Genomic DNA, 18,079 nt, shown 5'->3' with positions numbered 1-18,079 from the left:
TAATTGTTCGTTTTCTGCCTCTTTTCTGTTCCACTTTTTTTCATTAGTCGCTCTTGAATATTGTTTTGACATGTAAAACGTCTTTCCAATTATTGTCTTAGTTAACGTGATTTTTATCTTATTTAAATTGATGATTTCAAATAAAAAGTTCCATCTTTTTAGGTGATGTCATCAGGAAACGTTATGATTGGCTGCCATGCTCATTTCATAAAATGGACATTTCAGATGGTAACCTTGGCAACGGACTAAACTACTCATTAGTCAGCAGGTGTTCAAAATTTGCTGTTTTGATATTAACCGTCTAATAGCTAAGATACTCCAATTAATAAAATAAAATGGCGCTCCTTTCAAATGGATTTATTAAAACTATGGCAGTCATTTTAGTTTATAAAATTATTTTGCCATGGCAACAAGTCGTCGCGTGGAAATAAAACAATTAAAAAAACTAACAAGAAAAAATTTAAGGGGGGTGGAGTCACACCCACAAATTGAGAGGCCACTTGGGTCAGAGGTCACCTGGGGGTGGAGTCAGGTGATCATCTGTTGACAACAAAGATACAAGTCATTTTTTTCCCTCCATGTAAACATCACCCGATTGGGCCAAATTACCTGCTTCGTCCTCGGCGGGAGCCACCTCCATCTTGTCGTTGTCGGGCGCGGCTCCGCCCTCCACGCCGTTCTCCGCCTCCCACTCCTGCAGAACCTGGTCCAGGTTGAAGCGGCGGCGGTAGTTGACCAGGAAGTTCTTGACCTGCACCACCGACTTGTTGCCGATCACGTCCGAGATGGCTTGGAAGTCCCGCCCGTACTTCCTGATGGCTGTCGGTAGGCGGGGCTCCGTGAGCGAGCGACGCCGAGACTTCCGACGTCGAGGTGGGCTTACCTTGGACGGCCAGGAGCTGCTCCTCTGGACTCCAGCGACCATTCACTTTGCAGCTCACCTTTGACACAGACACACATGTTAGCATGCTACTGTATAAATAAGCTAACGGCAATTCCACAAGTGGACAGACAGACCACGGCGGGCCCGCGGGTCACATGTTGGACACCACTGGCATTTACCTCGGGTTGTCTAAACTGATCCACTCCGGACTCTAGCTTCTCCTTCAAGGCGCCATTGGACTGCTTGATGCTCTGGACCTGTACCACACAAACACACAAGTTACACACACACACACACATATATATACACATGCACACACACACATGAACCGACCTGTCGCTTGGCGGCGGTCAGCTGGGCGTCCAGCTGTCGCAGGACGCCGTGAGCGCACGAGGACGACAGCGAGACCACGTCCTCCTGCTTCAGGAACATTCCCCTGGGGGGGCGGGTCTTGGCACGCTGGGCGCTTTTGGCGCTGGATGACTAAAGACAATAACAAAAAGTTTATACATTTGAGATTTTGTTGTTTTTGTTGACGATCCGTACAAAATAATCCCGGGTTCTTACTTTGAGTCCGGCAGCAGGTTTCACTTCGGCCCGTTCGGTTCCGGAACTCAACTGAGTGGAAAAAATGGGAAAATGAGCGGAGGGTAGGAGCGTGCCGGCGCCGTTTGTGTTGCCGTACTGACCTCTTTGGCGTTCTCCTTCACGGGATTGGACTCGGGATCGCTGGCGTGATTTTCTTGACCTTCCTCATCACTGAAATGCGAGCGGTCACCATTAGCCGTTAGCCATTTTGGCGTGAAGGACGGACGGACAGACCTGTCGTCCCGCTCTCTCTTGACTTTGCGGCTTTGTCTCTCCATCAAGCTACTGCGGTTGCGGCTTTTCTTCCACGAGTAGTAAAAGCGGACCAGGCTGGCCATGGACTTGTCCGGTAGCTGAAACAAGAACAAAAACAAAACATTGGATTTTAAAGTCAACAAACTCATCGGCATCCATTGACGTAGACAAAAGTCCAATCCATTTTGCCTAGAAAGGTTAACAGCAATGTGTTCATGGCAAAGTATTATAGAAAACTAAAACTAAAGCTAAAAATAAAAAATACATCCTATTTTTAGCGTGTAATGAGGTTTAAAGCTTCCCCACAAAGTGCACAATTGACAAAAAATATTTAAGAAGACATAAATCATCCAAATGGAAGAAGTGACCACTTACCATCTGCTGAATACGATGGAAGCTTTTCCCGTGGAAGCTGAAGGCCTGCTCAAAGAGTACACGGTCCTCCACCGTCCACTCGTCGGGAAACGGCGTGAAGTTGGGCAGGTCAGCCAACGACTTCTCCACGTCGTGCTGGTGCCAAAACAGCATCCCCAGAGCCTGAGTGAAAAAAAAACACCAAAAATTAATGCTGTGTGATATGGACATAAACATTCCTGGACTTGAGCCCTCGATCTCGGGACTGCGAAGCAGACGAGCAAACCACTAGGCCACCGCGTTTTGAGCAATGTATGAACAAGCCTTACCTGTTCCATGTTGTATCCATGTTTGTCTTTAGCGATGGTGATGTATTCATCCACTGAAAAAAATGAAACCAAAGATAATAATCAAGTACAGCTGAAACTGTTTGGATGTCCATCACTGTCAATGACCTCCCATAAAATAACCTGTTCTTACATTGACTCTGTTGAACATTGCTGCTGGGACTCCACACCAACATGCCCACACTGTGAGACAGCTGACAAGACTTTGCCACCTCTGAAAAGACAATATTAATTATTACAAAATTATTATTACATTAAAAAAGGTAGGTAGGTACAGCGGGCCCGATTTGGCCCCCGGGCCGCCACTTTGACATCAGTGATATGCAGAAATAACTATAAAATGCTATTTCCAGGAAAAAAAAAACATTTTTTATTCTATCATGAGTCACTTGTGATTAATTTTGCGGCATTTTAACATCATTTCATGCAAAACCCTAAGGTTGCAATTGACGGCACAGGACGTCCAATTCATATTTTTTTTGTTTTGGACTGGGCGAGGCTAAAATATGAAGACATCAATAGTAGCCAGTCACTTAAACCCGTTTTAACGGCGCTCACTTAAATAAACACTGTGGAGTATCACCTAAATTCATCTATTACGATTTCATACTACATCTTTACCAATAATGTTTTGGGAAAAAAAGTATAATCATAACAATGCTGGGTTTTTGTTTGCGGTATATTAGTCGTAAACATGAATTAGCAAAAGTAGTTGTCCTGTTGTTAAGATGCTAGCATATTCACTTGTTCGTCAGATACTGGAATAACACGTAATAACCATGTTATAATGCTACATTATTCATCTGTGTTTTATAACCCTTTTGTTTCTTTATACATAAATAGTAGCTGTAGTTTAATTACAGCACTTTACGTGCTTGTACGACTTGTTTTCGAAGTCCATGTGTGCGATGTTCGAGGCTACCCCAGCCAAGCGTTACTTTCTTACCTGGGTCAAAGTCCGGAACCAAGGCTTGATACTGGGTCCCAACCCTCATCCCCCCTCCACCTAGTGACAACAAAAATATTTAGGAATGAGGGATTGAAGTGAGGAGTTGTTGTTTTTTTGTCATTGTTTCTGGGCTGGCACCGCCGAGGCTACCCACCGTTCTCCTCGTCACTGCTGAAGCCCGAACTTCCATCTTCCCAGCAGCCCCGGCCGCTGCTTCCATTACCGGACACGCTCTTCCCGCCGATGCTCACTGCTGCTCCGGGGCCACGAACTCTCCTCTTGCCGGCCACCGCCGCTTCGGCGTTCCGGTCCAGCATTGGAGCCATGCGGCCGAAAGGTGGCCGACGTTATGCGGCTTCTCCTGGAACGGGAAGGCGGCGGACTATCAGGCCAACTCGTCCGGGCCTCGACACAACAGGAAGGCTTAGAGGAGAGAAGAAAAAAAAGTGAACGAGAAACTAACTGGAGAAGCCAAACCGGAAGATCTACCGGAAGTACACGAAGAAGAAGCGGTCATTGTGTTCCGACGAAAAACAATGTTTGGACTTTTAAAATAATCCAATATTAAAGAAAGATAAGTTTCTTACATTAGTTTGGGCTTTGCCACTAGAGTGAAGCAAAATGTGAAACAAAATACGAGCAGTTGCCACCATAGTAAACGAATAGTTTAATTTATCGCCTTTAACGTTTTTGTAAATTAAACCATAATCATAGTTACATAACATTTATTTATATTCTATCCCTCGTACGCGTCTATCTTCATTCCAGAAATATTTACCGTTAACACCAAGTTTTTAAAGGATAGTAATGTATTTATAACGTTACATGTCTAGCAGAGTAGTAATGTACCTTTTAACCACTAGAGGTCACTTCCTAACGTTAAAAAAAAGTCGCTATCGTTTGTAAAATTGAATTAAAAATATGTCAGCCCCTAGTCAAAATAATTTGTAACTTTAATTGTAACTTTAATTAAGTTTGAATACTTTTAGTGGGCAATGGGACAATGTTAATGTGTCCAATGAAAAAGAAAACAGTACATTTTTGACTCTTTGATGCACTCTTTTCTCTGTGAGCAAACTTAACTCTTTGGCTACCATTTACATGCAATCTATTGTAACAAAAATCCCGTTTGAGGCCGACCGAGGAGCACTAATCAACCCTACCGCACTTGACCCACGATTGCTATGCCCGCAATGTTAGACACGTACTAAGCCCCGCCCAGCTCGAGCCCCCAAACACACCTCCCCACAAGGACGCACCCGAGGGGAGGGTGGGCAGTCCTGCCCGCGGGATATATAAGTCGCCTTGGAGGACTACTAACCTTAAAGACTCAGCCAGCGTAGAATCTCCTTAAAAGTTTTCGCCGAAAGACGCCATCATGCCGTGGGTGCTCCCCTCCCGGCCCCATCCGCCCAGCTCGTCCCAACGCCACTGCGAAAGTACCGCCTTCGCCTTCTACTGCGCCGTCCGAGACCGCCTCCCACCGTGGCTCCTGGAGGACATGCGGGGCATGGAAGTGTTCCTGTGGGACGACGGTCACCCTCGTGCCTTCACGCCCGGCGACGCCCTCACGTACGCGGTGGTGCACGACCACCGCGAATACGCGCGTTACCTCCTCCGAAGCTTTTCCGTCAAAGCGCTCCAGGTGTCCACGTGCGGCGTGTGCCGGAGCGGCGGATCGGCGCACCTGCAGGTGGCCGTGCGCTACGACCGCACCGTCATCTTGGGTTTGATGGCCGACGCCTTGAAGGAGTCGGCGAGCGAAGCGCGGCGGCGGGAGTACCTGAACGGGAGCGCCGGTTGCGCGCACGGGGTGGACGCCGGGAAGACGGCGGTCCAGTTGGCGGTGGAGTTGGCGAGGGCCGACTGTCTGCTCATCCTCCTGGCGCACGGGGCTCGACCCGTGGGTTTGGACACGGCGCTGTTGCGGCTGGCGGCCTCCGGGGTGGGTGAACGGCGCCAGGCTCGGCGCTGTCTGGACCTGCTGCTGCTCTTCGCGCCGGAACCGGCGGCGCCGTGGCGTCTGAGGGACGAGCCGCAGAGGTGGGAGAGCCTCCTTGGACGGGACGTGTTCGGCTGGTTGAGCGGTTTGGATCCGGCACCCCTCCTGCTGCAGGCTTTGAGGACTTTGGCCCGATCGGTGCCGGCTCAGATGAGCCAGTTGCCCGATTTTCTTCAGCGGACTCAGACTGGATTTTCCTTTTCTGTGAACAGATTAGATGAGACGGACTAAGGTGACGTGATGGTTTTTTTTTTTGTGACGGTCGCTAGCACATGCTAACGTGCGTTGAAAACAATCTCGTGATCTGTGACGTGTATATTTCATGTGTTTGATTGTGTAAACAAGCCATAGAAACTCAGCCGGTGTTGAAGTGGATCCGTCTGGACTTTGTCATCCGGGTTGGAACTGGACTTTGTCACTGTCAAGTGATACTGAAAGCAAAAGTGTTCTCAGGAAGTCAAGTGTTAGCCGATGATTCAGATCAGGTGTACAGTTTTATCTTTTGATTGTGTAATAAAGTGAAGAATGTCAATGTGGGCAACTTTTGTTTTAATGGGTTCACGGTTTGGGTTCCTCCTTCTTTAACATATTAGCTTCAAACTATTCCGGAAAAGTGCAACGCAAGACCTGCTTAATTAAGGATGGCGAGAGTATTGTTAGCTTCATCAAGGAGTTCTTAAAACTCCCAATGGACTCAAGTCCAGAACAAGTGCACTGGTTCAAGGTTTTTGGAGGTCCCAGAAGCCAGGTGAAGGTAGTACGTGTTCCCCAGAAGGCTCTGCTTACAGGCCAAGTCCATCTGAGTGAGTCTAGAGTCAAGACTTCAAAAGGTAGGTCTCCAGAGAAGTTGTTCCAGGTGGAATAGTCGCCGTTCCACTTGTAATATTCTCCGACCCAAACCCAATAGTTTTCTCAGGTCCGTCAGGCCACTTCAGGTGTTTACACCCCATTTCAAAGTGAGTTAGTTAGCCAGAATGCCATCCCAGACGGACCATTCACTTGAATCCAAGTCTATCCAGATCCAGTATCCTCATCTGGAATAGTTCTTCTTCCATTTTTTTTCCTTCAAATCCCTTCAAAACAGTGAGTAGAAAAAAATTGGTAGCAGTAGGCGTGGTTGGGGTGTACGTACGTTCCTTGGATCCCAAGCCATGTTTTTGCAGCAGTTTTGAATCAATTCAAGCCATTTCTTAGTAAAGTGCATCTTGGTGAAGGCTTCCTACTATTTTACAAGAGTTGGAGTCAGAGGAGCTCCCACTCGTCGTCCACGTCGTCGCCAATGGCGCCGGCATTTGTCCCGAAATGTGGAGGACGGCGGGGCGTTTGGGGGAGGAGCTTGGTCATTCGACGGGCCAGTCCGCCAACGGGGGTCACGGCCCAGAGGTTGTCGTCTGGGGTCACTGCGGGAAGGGGAAGAAAAATGGTGGATTTCAGTCTGTCGTACATTTTGTAGCAATAAAAAAACTGAAAACAGGAGCTGTTATGTAAGCAGTCCTTACCAGTCAAGCAGTTGGCGTTTCCCGGGATTTTCTTCCAGTAGTCTCCGGCCGGATTCCTATCCGAGACCCCGTAGCGTCGAGCCAGATCGCCGTTGACGCATCGGACCCAGACCGTGTGACAACTGAGAACCAGCTGACTGACGCTCAGGCCTAAAAAAGGACAGGTAAATGAGACCAGGACCCGCTTGGAGACGCTAGTCAAGACGGACGAACCTGGCACCAGGTCCCAGTTGGTCCCGATGGGCATCCCGTCATTGAGTCCCGTCCTGACAAAGACGGCGCCTCGGTTGTCCAGGGCCCAGAGAAAACCATCGTTTGGACTGGTCTCCAGGCTGACCAGCTGGACTCCCACGGGCTGCAAAACAGAAAATAACCAACAAATAGAAAACGCTACTTTGCCGATATCTTCTGGTGAAAAAGAACCGAGCAAGTCTTTTTTTCTTGATTCAATCATCATTTTACGGCTTATATGCGAGAAAATATGGAATTTGGTCTCCTATTTCTAAAAGTTTTCTTTTTACATAGTGAGATGCTCCAATGTAGATTTTGTGAATCAGCATAATTTGCAAAGAAAGTCGTGGACAAGTGTTTGAAAGATGCGTGTTAGTGTGAGTGAGACCTGGTCTGGCGGTTCTATGTGGATCCAAGCAGGAAGCATCATGTTGGGATTCAACGGTTGGGTCCCGACCCGGAAGTAGACCAGGCCTCGGCTGTCCAGGGCCCAGACGTTCTGGCTGCCGCAGCTAATGCTCACCAGGCGGACGCTTCCTGTATCAAAAGGTAAAGAATGTCAACACGATATGGTCCGTATGTGTACAAGATGGACTCTGGGTTTTGAGGCCAAGGTGGAACACGATCTGGACCTTCGGGGGCGCATTCCAGGACAGTCCGTTTTGGGGGGAACGGACTTGGATTTCACAGATGTCCCACTAAACCTTTGACGGACAGCATCATGCTAGCCGTGAAATGTTAGCAACAACAAATCAAAAGTGTCGAGATGTGTTTTTGTTCTTTTAAGATTTTAAAAACACTATAATTCACAATAATGAATCAGCATTTTTTTAAATGACTATATTGAGTGTATTTCTTATGAAATGAATGTTAATGTTGCTTTAACTCGAAGAAAGTGACCCTAAACGGAGCTGGTCAGAGCTATTAGGTAACAGTAAGTGGAATTGTCAAGGCATGTCAAAACACGTCTTTCAAATGTCACCGGCACCCCCGCCGCCACTGGCCGTTGAAAGCCGAAGCCGCCGGCGCCCACGTCACGCTGCCCGTCTCGGGGCAACGTAAACAAGTGGCGCTCGGTGGAGGCGTGTGACACCAAGTCAGGCGCTCGCTGGCCCGCCGATAGCGAGAAGGGGCGCGAGACTAAAAACAGAAACACGCTCAAGCCGGTTACGCAACATTCAGCTGTCGGAGTGACACCAGGAAAACAGGTGTCCGATGGCTCAAACATTGGCTAACGTCAAAATGCTAACAGTGGTTAGCGTGTCCGCCTCTAAGTTTTGAGATTCAGGGTTCGATCCCCGTTGGGTTCCGAGTGTCATCGCCTGGTGCCCGTAGTTGGCTGGGATAGGGTCTAGCACCCCCGGTTTGGAAAACGAACGAATGGATGTGTAGCTGTGGAGTGCGTTTTGGGTACGTACCCAGCTGACTGAGGTCCAGCAGCGTCCAGTCAAGACCGGCCGGACAGGACGGAGACAGGGTTCGAATGAAAACCCGGCCGTGAGCGTCCAATCCCCACAGGGCGTCGCGGCAGGCCGACACCTGGGTCAGCTCCACCTGAGTGGAAGAACACGGGGGTGAGAAGGTTAAGGAGGGCGGACGGGAAATGGGAAGAGGACGCCACCACTGACCTCCTGTGGAAGAGTGACGGTGGACGGGCGAAGTTCTCCGTCCTGGTCCCACACGCAAAAAAGGTCCTTCTTGCTCTGGGCCAACCACAGGAAGGCACCTGGAGCACAGTTTTTTGCTCATTTCCCCCTTTTTATACCGATTTATATCCTGTGATTTATTACCGTCTTTGTGGGGCGTGGCCGAAGAGGTGACGGCGCTCCACCTGGTGGCGGCCACGGTTCCTCGGGGCACCAGGTTCTGCCAGAAGGTCCCCACCAGGCCGCCCCGGGCCAAGTGCAGCCGGTTGCGTCCGGACGCCACCCAGACGCCGGCGGCGTTGGCGCTGACTAAGATGGGCTGGCGTTGAGCGTACTGCGACAGGAAGGCCACCACCCGCTCCACCGGCGCTTTGGTCACGGTGGCCACGCTCTGCGTGGCGTTCAGGAGCGTCTGGAACAAGCTGCCTTGGTCGAAAACCACGTAGTCGGAAATGCTGACCTGTGGCGGACGCGCTTTTGTGAGATGTCGGCGTAGGAAGACACGTGGGGAAACGTCATACCTGCCACCAGTGGTCGTCGTCCCCCTGCGGTCGTCCCGAAGAGACCCCCGTCCTGAAGAAGAGTCTCCCGTTGACGTCCAGCGCCCAGGCTGTCCCGCCGTCTCCCAACGTCACGCACATGAGCTCCACGCCTTGAGCCTCGCTGTGGTGTTGATAAATTGAAAAAGGAGGTCAGGTGAGCAGTACAACAAGGGTGTGGGTCTAGTTTGTCATCCCTAGGTAAGATGGCGGTGCTCTGAGTGAGCAATTAAGTGAGTTTTGTCACGTTTTCTGCAAGATACCGTTTCTTGAATATCAGTCTTACACATCAAAATACATTTTATCTGTTTATCTTTTCTCTATTTTGAAATAAATGACCATATCGGCCACACCGTCTGACCTGACGGTGTCATACTTCCAGGCGTCTCCTTGCGAGCAGAAGCTGTCCAGGCCTTCCCGGTAGAACAGGGCGTTGTGCTCGCTCAGGGCCCAGACCACGCCTCCTCGCGCACACACTTGGCTAAAGACGCAGGGCGTCTCCACCTTGGCGGAGCGTGCGCACGGACGCTCCATGCTGAGACCTGACACACACATAATGGCGGATGAGTGGCGGACCAAATGGCGCAAAACAGGGAGTTAGCTCTTACCCATCTGCAGGTGGAGGTCCCCGTTGGTCTTGATGATCCAGGCCGAGTCGTCGCTGAGGGCGACGAAGGCCGCCTGCTCGGCCGCCTTGTACCAATGGCGCTTGCCTCCCGCCGAGGCTTTGGCGCAGGCGTACGCCATCATGCTCTTTTGCTCCACCTTCCACAGCAGGTTCCCTAGCCGGTTTAGCTTAGCGTTAGCATGTGACGCTAATGTGTCGTAATTACGGGATGAATTTTCTGGTTGAAAATGGGGTTCACCTGAGGGCGACACTGCCACCTGGTGGATGTTGTCTTCAAAGCGCTGCCATTGGAGGCTACTTTCAGGCAGTGGGCTGCAAAAGAGGCCGCCTTTGAAGTCCAAACACCAAACGCACCTGCCGAGGATAAAGACAATACTTTTAGAAACAAGAAGTTAACTGAAATCAAGATGAATGCCTCAAAATAAATAAAAATCAACCAAAAACAAACAAAGAATGTCAGTGAGCAGGAAGTGACCGAAATTCAACAGAAAGTGGATTAGAAATGGCCCAAAATAATCAAGAGTTGACCATGAGATGCCTCCAAAATGAACACGAAATGACACAAAATGGATGCTAAGTGATGAAAGGATGCTCCTAAAACAACAGAAAGTGGCCCAGAAATTCCCCCAAAACAAGAAGTATCTCAAAATGACAAGAAGCGGCACACAAATGCCCTAAAATTAATATATAGTGAGGCAAAATCAGCAGAAATGGACCTAGGATGCGAAGGAGATGACACTCAAATAAACGGGAAATGGTCCAAAAACAAAAAAGGTGATCTAAAATCTACACTAACCCTCACACTCTCACACACACACACACCTGTCAGTCACGTGAAGACTGAGTATCCCGCATCCAGGTCCAGAGTATCCCATCCAACATTCGGCCAACTAGGATGAAAGATATAATATTTAGATTTGATTTTTTTTTTAAATTGGATTATAAGACCCGGATCGCAGTCCTGGACCGCACAAAATGAGGCGGCGGGCCAGATTTGGCCCCCGGGCCACCACTTTGACACCAGTGGAATATTTTGCCATCAAATCTCTTTCTTCTGGGAAGGCTGGCATCATGTTTCCCTGCCACTGAGCGAACACTACAAAAATGTACGACTCTAATGTGGGCAAAATTCAAAGATATTTTCTTGCTCTGTTAATCCAGCAACGCCATCTTTTTTTAGACTTTTCTACGCCCTTTGTTTACCTTCACAGACGTACCTGCACGGCTTTCCGTTTTCCTCCGTCCCCGGCGTCCCGCGCCGACGCTTCAATGGCCGCCCGCCTTTGAGCGCCGTTCCCGCGTTCCGGGTCGCCGGCGTCGTTCAGACCTTGGCGGTAGATGTCGCTCTCCTCATCGTCGCTAGACGCGTTGGGCTTTTCGGCGTGGAGTTCGGAATCCTCGCTCCGTTCCGGCACGTGGGCGGATGGTGGCGGCGGCGGTGGCTCCGCCATTGGCTGCCCCTCTTGTCCGTCATGTTGTGTGTAGGAAAAGGTGCATTCCAGGAGCATGTCCACATCCGGCGTGACGGGTTCCGCCTCTTTTTGCGGATTTTGAGGTGACCGGTGACTGAGGAGAAAATGGAGGAAGGACACAAATTGTAGAATTAGAGTTTAGTGTGGTGCTACAAAACAATGCCTGTAAGCATATTGTATTGTAGTGGAAAGTGCTTAAATACCTGGAATTCTCCTCCTGATTTTCACCCTGTGTCCTATTGACTTCCACGATCTCCATGGGAGAGTCCCGTTTTGGGAGGTCCAGTCCCATGAGGGACGCCCCGCTGCTACCATCGCTGCAGCTGCCATCTTGGATGGCAAACACCGACTCGGAGCAGCTGCTCTCGAACAGACGATTCCCACTGCCGCTATCTGGCAAAGGAAAAAGTAATGACCACTTTTTCTTAAAAAAAAAAAAAACTAATAATAATAACAATTTTGAAAAACAAATACAGAGAGAAATTTCTTGTTTGATACTATTTGAATGAGGAAATAATTAGTTTTTAATGAAATGCATTTTAAAATAAAAACTCTTATTATAATTAACTAAAACAAACCTTGTCGTTGCCTCTTCTTTTTCTTCACCTTGACAGCTTTAACCACCAACTCCTGCCATGCTTCCTCCTGTCCGAGAGGGGCGCTGTAGCGACGGGAGCTGGTGTCGCTGGAGGCGTTTCCTGGGAAACTGTCCCAGGAAGTGATGGAGCTGCTACGACTATGCGAGCAGCTGCTCTGGACACCGCCACCCTGAGGGAAATAAAAATGTTGATGCCAGGACATAAATATCAACAGAAAGTGACCCAGAATTCCACCAAAACAAAACAAAAAGAACTCTAATGATGATGGTGGTCACCTCTTGCTCCTCCTCCTCGCGCATCCCTCCCGACTCGCCGTCTCCCCCCTCCACGATGATGGCCATGGTCCTGATGGGCTGAGCCGTTTCCACGCAACCGGTGGGCGTGACCACGTTGCCTTGCGGCGTCAACGGCGAGGAGAGACGTGCGGGGAAGTGGGACGGCGAAGGGCAAGCGCTGCCGCCGCTGCCACGCGCCCCCTCGGGCCCATCCGACAGTCGGATGAGGTCTCGGTCGCCCTTTAAGATGAAGATCTCGTTGTCGCAGCAGGAAAGCGACACGATGTCGCCGCTGCTCTCCAACGCGCCGACCAGCACCTGCCATTGACGTCAATGAACGTCCAGAAGCGCAAATTATGTTAATGGTGCCTCAATTTACATGAAACAACATTCCATTAAAACATTGGGGAAAGAATTATAATTCACAGGTGTCAAAGTGGCGGCCCGGGGGCCAAATAGATAGATAGAAAATTGAATTGGAAAAAAAGATGTTATCAGCCAAGCTATAACTCCTTGTGCATTTGCACATCATGTCTACGTAAAACTTGTTAGTTTCACCTATTATGTTATAAGCCCAAAAGAAAACAACTTTTTTGGCAGGTGTTACTAAATATTTATATGCACAATATACCGTTTATTTTCTGTCCTTTTAACATTAGCAATAGAAGAATGTCCGTACCTGGTTAGCACAGTCCACGACGTAAATGCTGTATTCATTCCAACTTAGTATCCAATTTTCCTTGAAGAAGCAGCTAAGGACACCCAACTGACGCTCGGACGGACGGTACGCTCCAGCCGGACCAGAACGAGGGAAAACTTCAAAATGGGGAATCTAATAAAAAACAAAATATGTAGAACAAGACTGTTAAACTCCGTTTGGTTGGGAATCTTCAAAATGTTAATTTTCGCGCTAAAATTCATCCCAACTCTTTGATCTTATGTGGGCCGTACCACTTTCTCCCGCCAAAGGGGTTTACGATTGACACCCCTGACGTAATGGTATAGTCTCAGTAGTATTGGCGGTAACAATAGCACTTGTTGCGCCTGAGTAAAAATATAATGGAGGCACCTGAGTGTTGAAGACGCCTTTCAAAAGTCTGGTGTCCACTACTTGACCCGAGACGTCGGACCGCCATAGTCGGAGTCCAGGTCGGGCTGCGAAGACTTGTAGGTCGCTCTGTTTGCAAAGAGCCGGCAGGAAGCAGGCGCCGAACCTGCCGCTACTGACGTAAACATAAACAAAAAGTGGTTCTCAAAATCGGCCACGTTGGTTCCCTCTAGTGGCCAAAGGAGAAATTAGTCCAATCCCTCCTAGTCCAAACGGACGTCTACCTCACCTCTTCCTCGGTTTGCCACCGATCTGCTGGACCTGCTGCGTGTTCGTGCAGTACAACAGAGAACGTTGCTGCGTGGACACCAGAAGAACCCGCTGACTGTAATCTAGCTGGACAATGCCACCCAGTTCCTCCAGAAGTAGCACCGGTGTACACGTACCCTAAAAATATACGTGTCATTAATGGTGGAGTGGCGGAGCCAAGCTAGGCTCAAGATGGCGGAATAGGCATGTCACCTGATCCAGGTCCAGGGCAGAGAAGACCACCCGTCCTTTGTCGTCCCCGGAGAAGAGCTTCATCCCATTGGTGCTCCACGCCAAGGATGTGACCGACCCTTTGTGGAGGCCCACCACGTCGAAGCGTCGTAGCTGCACGCACGCAAAATTAACTCATTTGCTGTTTGTTTTTCGAGCAATGACAACTACCTTGCCAACAAGATAGCATGGCAGAGTTAGAGGAGAGACATATCACCTGCTTGTTGCGGCCCGGTAACGGTGACACCAGCTGGAATACGGCCACCCGACCCGATGCCGTTCCCGTGGCAACCAGGTCGTCGAAGCAGCTCAGGAGCTTGACGGCGGTGATGGCGTCGCACTTCCCCTGAATGGCACATTATTTGATTGATTGAGAATTACCTGTCGATGCTAGTCATTTCCAAATTTGGGGGCATTTAAAAAAAAAAAAAAAATTCCAAAAAAATGACACTAACCTCCAGACTGTACTTATTCATGTGTGCCAGGCGGCGGCAGTAGAGGTACAACATCCCAATGCTGCTGCCCACTGCCACAAAGTCTCGGCTGCAGTCCACCGCCGTCAGGTAGACCACCACTGAACGGAATCCACGCTGAACCTGTAAATACACAAAACGCCAATCAATACTACCGTCATTAACAGCAATAAACGTCCAGTTATGGATTCTCTTTTGATAGCTGACTCAATGGTTCCTATGGAGAGCCTATTCTTCTCGGGGTTGCCAGATTGAAGTCCAGCAAATTAAGGGCACTGACAGTCTTAGGATGCTAATACATTGTAATTTGGGAGGGTTTGCTTGCGAATTATACGGGTCAAATAGTGATGAAGTCGTTTTAAATCACTGTAAAACGACGAGTAGACGTCTGTCATTGTCATTGAAACATTTAATGCAAGGTTGTTTTACTTTGGCTGGGATGGAGTTCAGCAGGTGTTGTAATGGGCAGAATTCCCTCAGGATGGACGGCTGGCTTTCCATGTTTCCTTTTAGCTGAGGAAGAAGAAATTATTCAATAGTTTTACACATATTGAGCAATTATTTGAGAATTAACACGTCAACATATTGGCGGTGAACCCAAAAAGACAACAGAAAGTTGAATTGTTATTGTTAATAAACAAATACACAACGCGTTGTTGTGGTTGAAGCTAACTGCTAAGCTAACGGCAAAACATTACAAAGTGGAGCTCAGAAACGATTATCACTGGGACAAAATGTCACACTCACAGATTAAAGTCTTACGGAAAAGTCCCTTGGTTGTGCGTCCAGATGTTATTCACCCCAGCGGCATCTGGATGGTAAACAGAGACGACATCGCCCCGTCAGTCCGCCAGTCGTCATGTTGTGACGTCATTTAGAAGCGCCTAAACTGATTTCCTACGTCATCTTCCCGCACTGTTGTTGTTTCTATTTGTAGTTTAGTTTAGATACATTCAAAATAAAACATTTGAGCACAAGGATGCACATTTCAAACGTATTTTGCATTTTTATTCATACCATTCTACTTTATAAGAAATGGTATAAAAGCTAAAGCATTTCACTCGTTTTCCAGAAAACATTTGTTTTCATTGACCAGATGTAACACACCCTAATTAAAAGTCCGCCCGGTTTTGACGGCATTTACTCGCCACGAATTTCCTCCTTCATGCATAAGGCCGTTTTTGATCACATGTTTGAGCTCGATGACGTTACACCGCGATGCTCCCACGGTGGACCCGTCCGTAGTGGGCGCGGCCTCCACTGAGAGAATGGCGTGACCTCCTCCAGGCGTCATGGCGTTCAGGTGGCCACGCAACAGAACCTTGAGTTGATGGTTGTCGCTACGCAGCTCCTTTGCGCGTTGGGCGAGTGCCAAACGCCGCAGAAGGGCGGAGTTAAGGCGCCGGGTCAGCTGGACCATTTCCGGAAACGTCTGCAGGATGGCCACAAATTACATTTTCATCATAAACATTTAACATTAAAATTTAATTCTAACCTTTGTCGGTTCCGTTCCTGCCTGTGGCTCATCGTCGCCACCTGGCGGTAAGGAGGTAACGTCTTCAATTTTGCCGCAAATGGCGGCGGCGTTCAGAATCTTTTCACCCTGTGGACAAAACAGATGTCGGTGAAACGGTAACACGGCGCGAAACTCCGCCCACCTTGGCGATGACCGCCATTAGGTTCTGGAGGGCGTCGTCCGTCAAAAGCGCCAGGACGGAAAGACGCTCCTTGGACGCTCGACGGGTCCGCGCTGTGTCCTCGCGGAGGCGGCGTGTCTTTGCCGTCACGTCGGCCGTCGCGTTCGTCAACGCGTTGGCGCCGCACGCCGTCTCGTTTCGGTACGTGCCGAGTTTCCCGCGCAAATCCGTGACGGCGGCCTGCAATTTCTTGACTCTGGTCACGTCCTTGATGGTGTCCCGCATCAGTCTTTGGTTCCTGGACATCAGATGTTGGGCGGGGCTGTCCACCTGCTCGGCGTCTTCTTTCCCGTCCCGCACTTGACGCCGTTTCTCCTCTAGCTTCTCAGCATCAGCACCGCGCAGCGCCGCCACCTGGAAGAAAGGCAGAACTCACAGGGTTGCCAGATGGGATATTTTCCCGGCCAAATACATCGTAATATGCATGTACGGATTAACCGTGAAAATCGAGGGAATACTGTACACGCAGTTACACGCACTGCCACCGGGTGGCGACAGCGTTCAAACGACGACATACCCTGTCTCGCTGAGCGTCTCGCTGGGCCGCCACGGCATCGGCGTATGCGGCGTGTAGGGCGCTCATGACGTCCTCGTGTCGACGTGACAGGGTCAGGCCCACCTCCTCCACGTTGTCATGCCGATAATCCGCCAGCAAGCTCGTTTCCTTCCTGCGTTAGGGGTCGCAAAGGTTAGGCCACGAGGATCCTATCCCGCAGGGGGCGCCACCCGCCGACCTGTCTTGGGCGAAGTCTCGGCTGACGTCCCGCAAACGTTCCTCCCAGCGACGCCGCACGATGGCCACACGCTCGTCCAGCAACGTCCGCAAACGTTCCGAGTGTTGAAGGTGAAGTCGACCCACGCGGGCGGACTGGCGTTCTGCGTCCTCCAGGTCACGTGACAAGTTCTAGCCAATGAAAAGTGGCGTCATTGAAAACTGGAAATAAATGTGGGAAGTATTTCCTCAGGCAAACAGGAAGTGACCCTAGAAGTGAAGGGGAAACAACGTGACCATAGAAATTAAAATGGACAAAAACTAAGGAGGAAGTGCAAAAAGAGAATAATAATAAACAACAAAAAGAAATATATGGGTAGGCATTCCAGGAAATGACTGGGAAATAACCAAAAACTGACATGAAGTGCTATTGATTCTAATAGAACTGCGAATACCTTGATGACGTCATCCAAAGCGTCCACTCTCCGCTGAAAAGTCTGTCCCAAGATGATGATGTCATCGCGCAGCTGCCGTGAACGAGCCTGGCGGAGCACCTCCCGCCACACCTGATTAATCTTGATCCGATTCAGCTGGGAGTTGTGCTCCTCTCTCCGAACTTTGACCTGCGGAAGCCCGGAAGCGATGACGACGCCGTCTGGTCATTGTCAGGTGTTGCATCTTACTGTGAGGAAGAGCGTCAGAAGCTCCTCTTTCTTCTTGTTCACTTCCTCTTCTTGTTGGGTGATAAGATGGCGTCGCCCCTGCTCCTCAAATGACGACTTTCTGACAACTTTTTTGACCTTTTTAGGCATCTTTCTCTTTCCAAATCGAATTGCAAGAGATGAATATCGGTGGAAAAACATACTTTATACATTTACATATTTATCATTTTAAATAGACTACTGTAAGTATAATATATCATAAACACAACATGTATATATAAATAAGAGAATTGTGCTGGTTAGACATTCAACATGTGAAACTCGGCCATTTTGAGTTAAAATGTGAAATTAAACTTGCTCTAATCAAACTACTTTGTTCCCAAAATTAAAACATGTCCTCAATATTGGTAATATTTTTGCGATTTTAAATTTGAGGGAGGAAACTATCGTCATCGTGTTCGTCATCTTACCGTGTGCTGAAGATTCAGTCGAGAAGGTTTGCGTCTAGTTTCCATGGCGACCACAGTCCGGGCCATCCCCCATTTTGCTCCCTTCAGGTGATGTCGTAATTATGGGAAAAAACACTTCTCAAGTCGAATATGCTAAGTGACTGAGACATGAAATTCCCCAGAAATCTTTACAAAAATCTTTATACACAAGAGTAATAAATACAGAAGATC

At 49.0% G+C, this 18,079-nt stretch overlaps 4 protein-coding genes across 5 annotated transcripts; 1 reads left to right on the top strand and 3 right to left on the bottom strand.

The window, feature by feature from the left end:
• Positions 1 to 341: 341 nt before the first annotated feature.
• On the bottom strand, positions 342 to 3,872 carry rcor1 (REST corepressor 1). The gene is made up of 13 exons (XM_077731157.1): positions 3,531 to 3,872; positions 3,374 to 3,433; positions 2,561 to 2,641; positions 2,410 to 2,462; positions 2,102 to 2,263; positions 1,706 to 1,824; positions 1,573 to 1,642; positions 1,451 to 1,501; positions 1,217 to 1,366; positions 1,063 to 1,140; positions 884 to 941; positions 610 to 819; positions 342 to 540 (listed from the first exon to the last, which is right to left on the bottom strand). The coding sequence occupies exons 1-13, from the start codon at positions 3,700 to 3,702 to the stop codon at positions 506 to 508; spliced, it is 1,299 nt and encodes a 432-aa protein (XP_077587283.1). The 5' UTR covers positions 3,703 to 3,872; the 3' UTR covers positions 342 to 505.
• Positions 3,873 to 4,708: 836 nt separating this feature from the next.
• Positions 4,709 to 5,915, top strand: ankrd9 (ankyrin repeat domain 9). Its single transcript, XM_077731634.1, has one exon. The coding sequence runs from the start codon at positions 4,755 to 4,757 to the stop codon at positions 5,607 to 5,609; it is 855 nt and encodes a 284-aa protein (XP_077587760.1). The 5' UTR covers positions 4,709 to 4,754; the 3' UTR covers positions 5,610 to 5,915.
• Positions 5,909 to 15,222, bottom strand: tecpr2 (tectonin beta-propeller repeat containing 2). 2 transcript variants are annotated; one of them, XM_077731631.1, is made up of 24 exons: positions 15,076 to 15,222; positions 14,758 to 14,841; positions 14,311 to 14,451; positions 14,073 to 14,201; positions 13,838 to 13,969; positions 13,605 to 13,762; positions 13,337 to 13,490; positions 12,947 to 13,099; positions 12,268 to 12,585; positions 11,972 to 12,161; positions 11,597 to 11,786; positions 11,139 to 11,487; positions 10,744 to 10,811; positions 10,160 to 10,275; positions 9,902 to 10,075; positions 9,655 to 9,835; positions 9,276 to 9,417; positions 8,899 to 9,214; positions 8,737 to 8,834; positions 8,527 to 8,662; positions 7,497 to 7,645; positions 7,091 to 7,232; positions 6,878 to 7,027; positions 5,909 to 6,778 (listed from the first exon to the last, which is right to left on the bottom strand). In XM_077731631.1, exons 2-24 carry the CDS (start codon positions 14,827 to 14,829, stop codon positions 6,621 to 6,623), a joined length of 3,816 nt encoding a protein of 1,271 aa, XP_077587757.1. In that variant the 5' UTR covers positions 14,830 to 14,841; positions 15,076 to 15,222; the 3' UTR covers positions 5,909 to 6,620. The 2 variants fall into 2 exon arrangements, with proteins under 2 accessions (XP_077587757.1, XP_077587758.1); XM_077731632.1 differs by having other exon boundaries at positions 15,091 to 15,200.
• Positions 15,223 to 15,314: 92 nt separating this feature from the next.
• Positions 15,315 to 18,061, bottom strand: LOC144206052 (dynein regulatory complex subunit 2-like). Its single transcript, XM_077730742.1, has 8 exons — positions 17,870 to 18,061; positions 17,421 to 17,555; positions 17,193 to 17,360; positions 16,760 to 16,929; positions 16,543 to 16,693; positions 15,987 to 16,379; positions 15,824 to 15,931; positions 15,315 to 15,760 (listed from the first exon to the last, which is right to left on the bottom strand). Exons 1-8 carry the CDS (start codon positions 17,933 to 17,935, stop codon positions 15,437 to 15,439), a joined length of 1,515 nt encoding a protein of 504 aa, XP_077586868.1. The 5' UTR covers positions 17,936 to 18,061; the 3' UTR covers positions 15,315 to 15,436.
• Between the last annotated feature and the right edge of the window lie 18 nt (positions 18,062 to 18,079).

This window comes from Stigmatopora nigra, chromosome 13 (genome assembly GCF_051989575.1).
Source record: "Stigmatopora nigra isolate UIUO_SnigA chromosome 13, RoL_Snig_1.1, whole genome shotgun sequence".
Taxonomy (NCBI): domain Eukaryota; kingdom Metazoa; phylum Chordata; class Actinopteri; order Syngnathiformes; family Syngnathidae; genus Stigmatopora; species Stigmatopora nigra.
The sequence above is the reverse complement of the archived record's forward strand: the minus strand, read 5'-3'. Positions and strand labels throughout refer to the sequence as shown.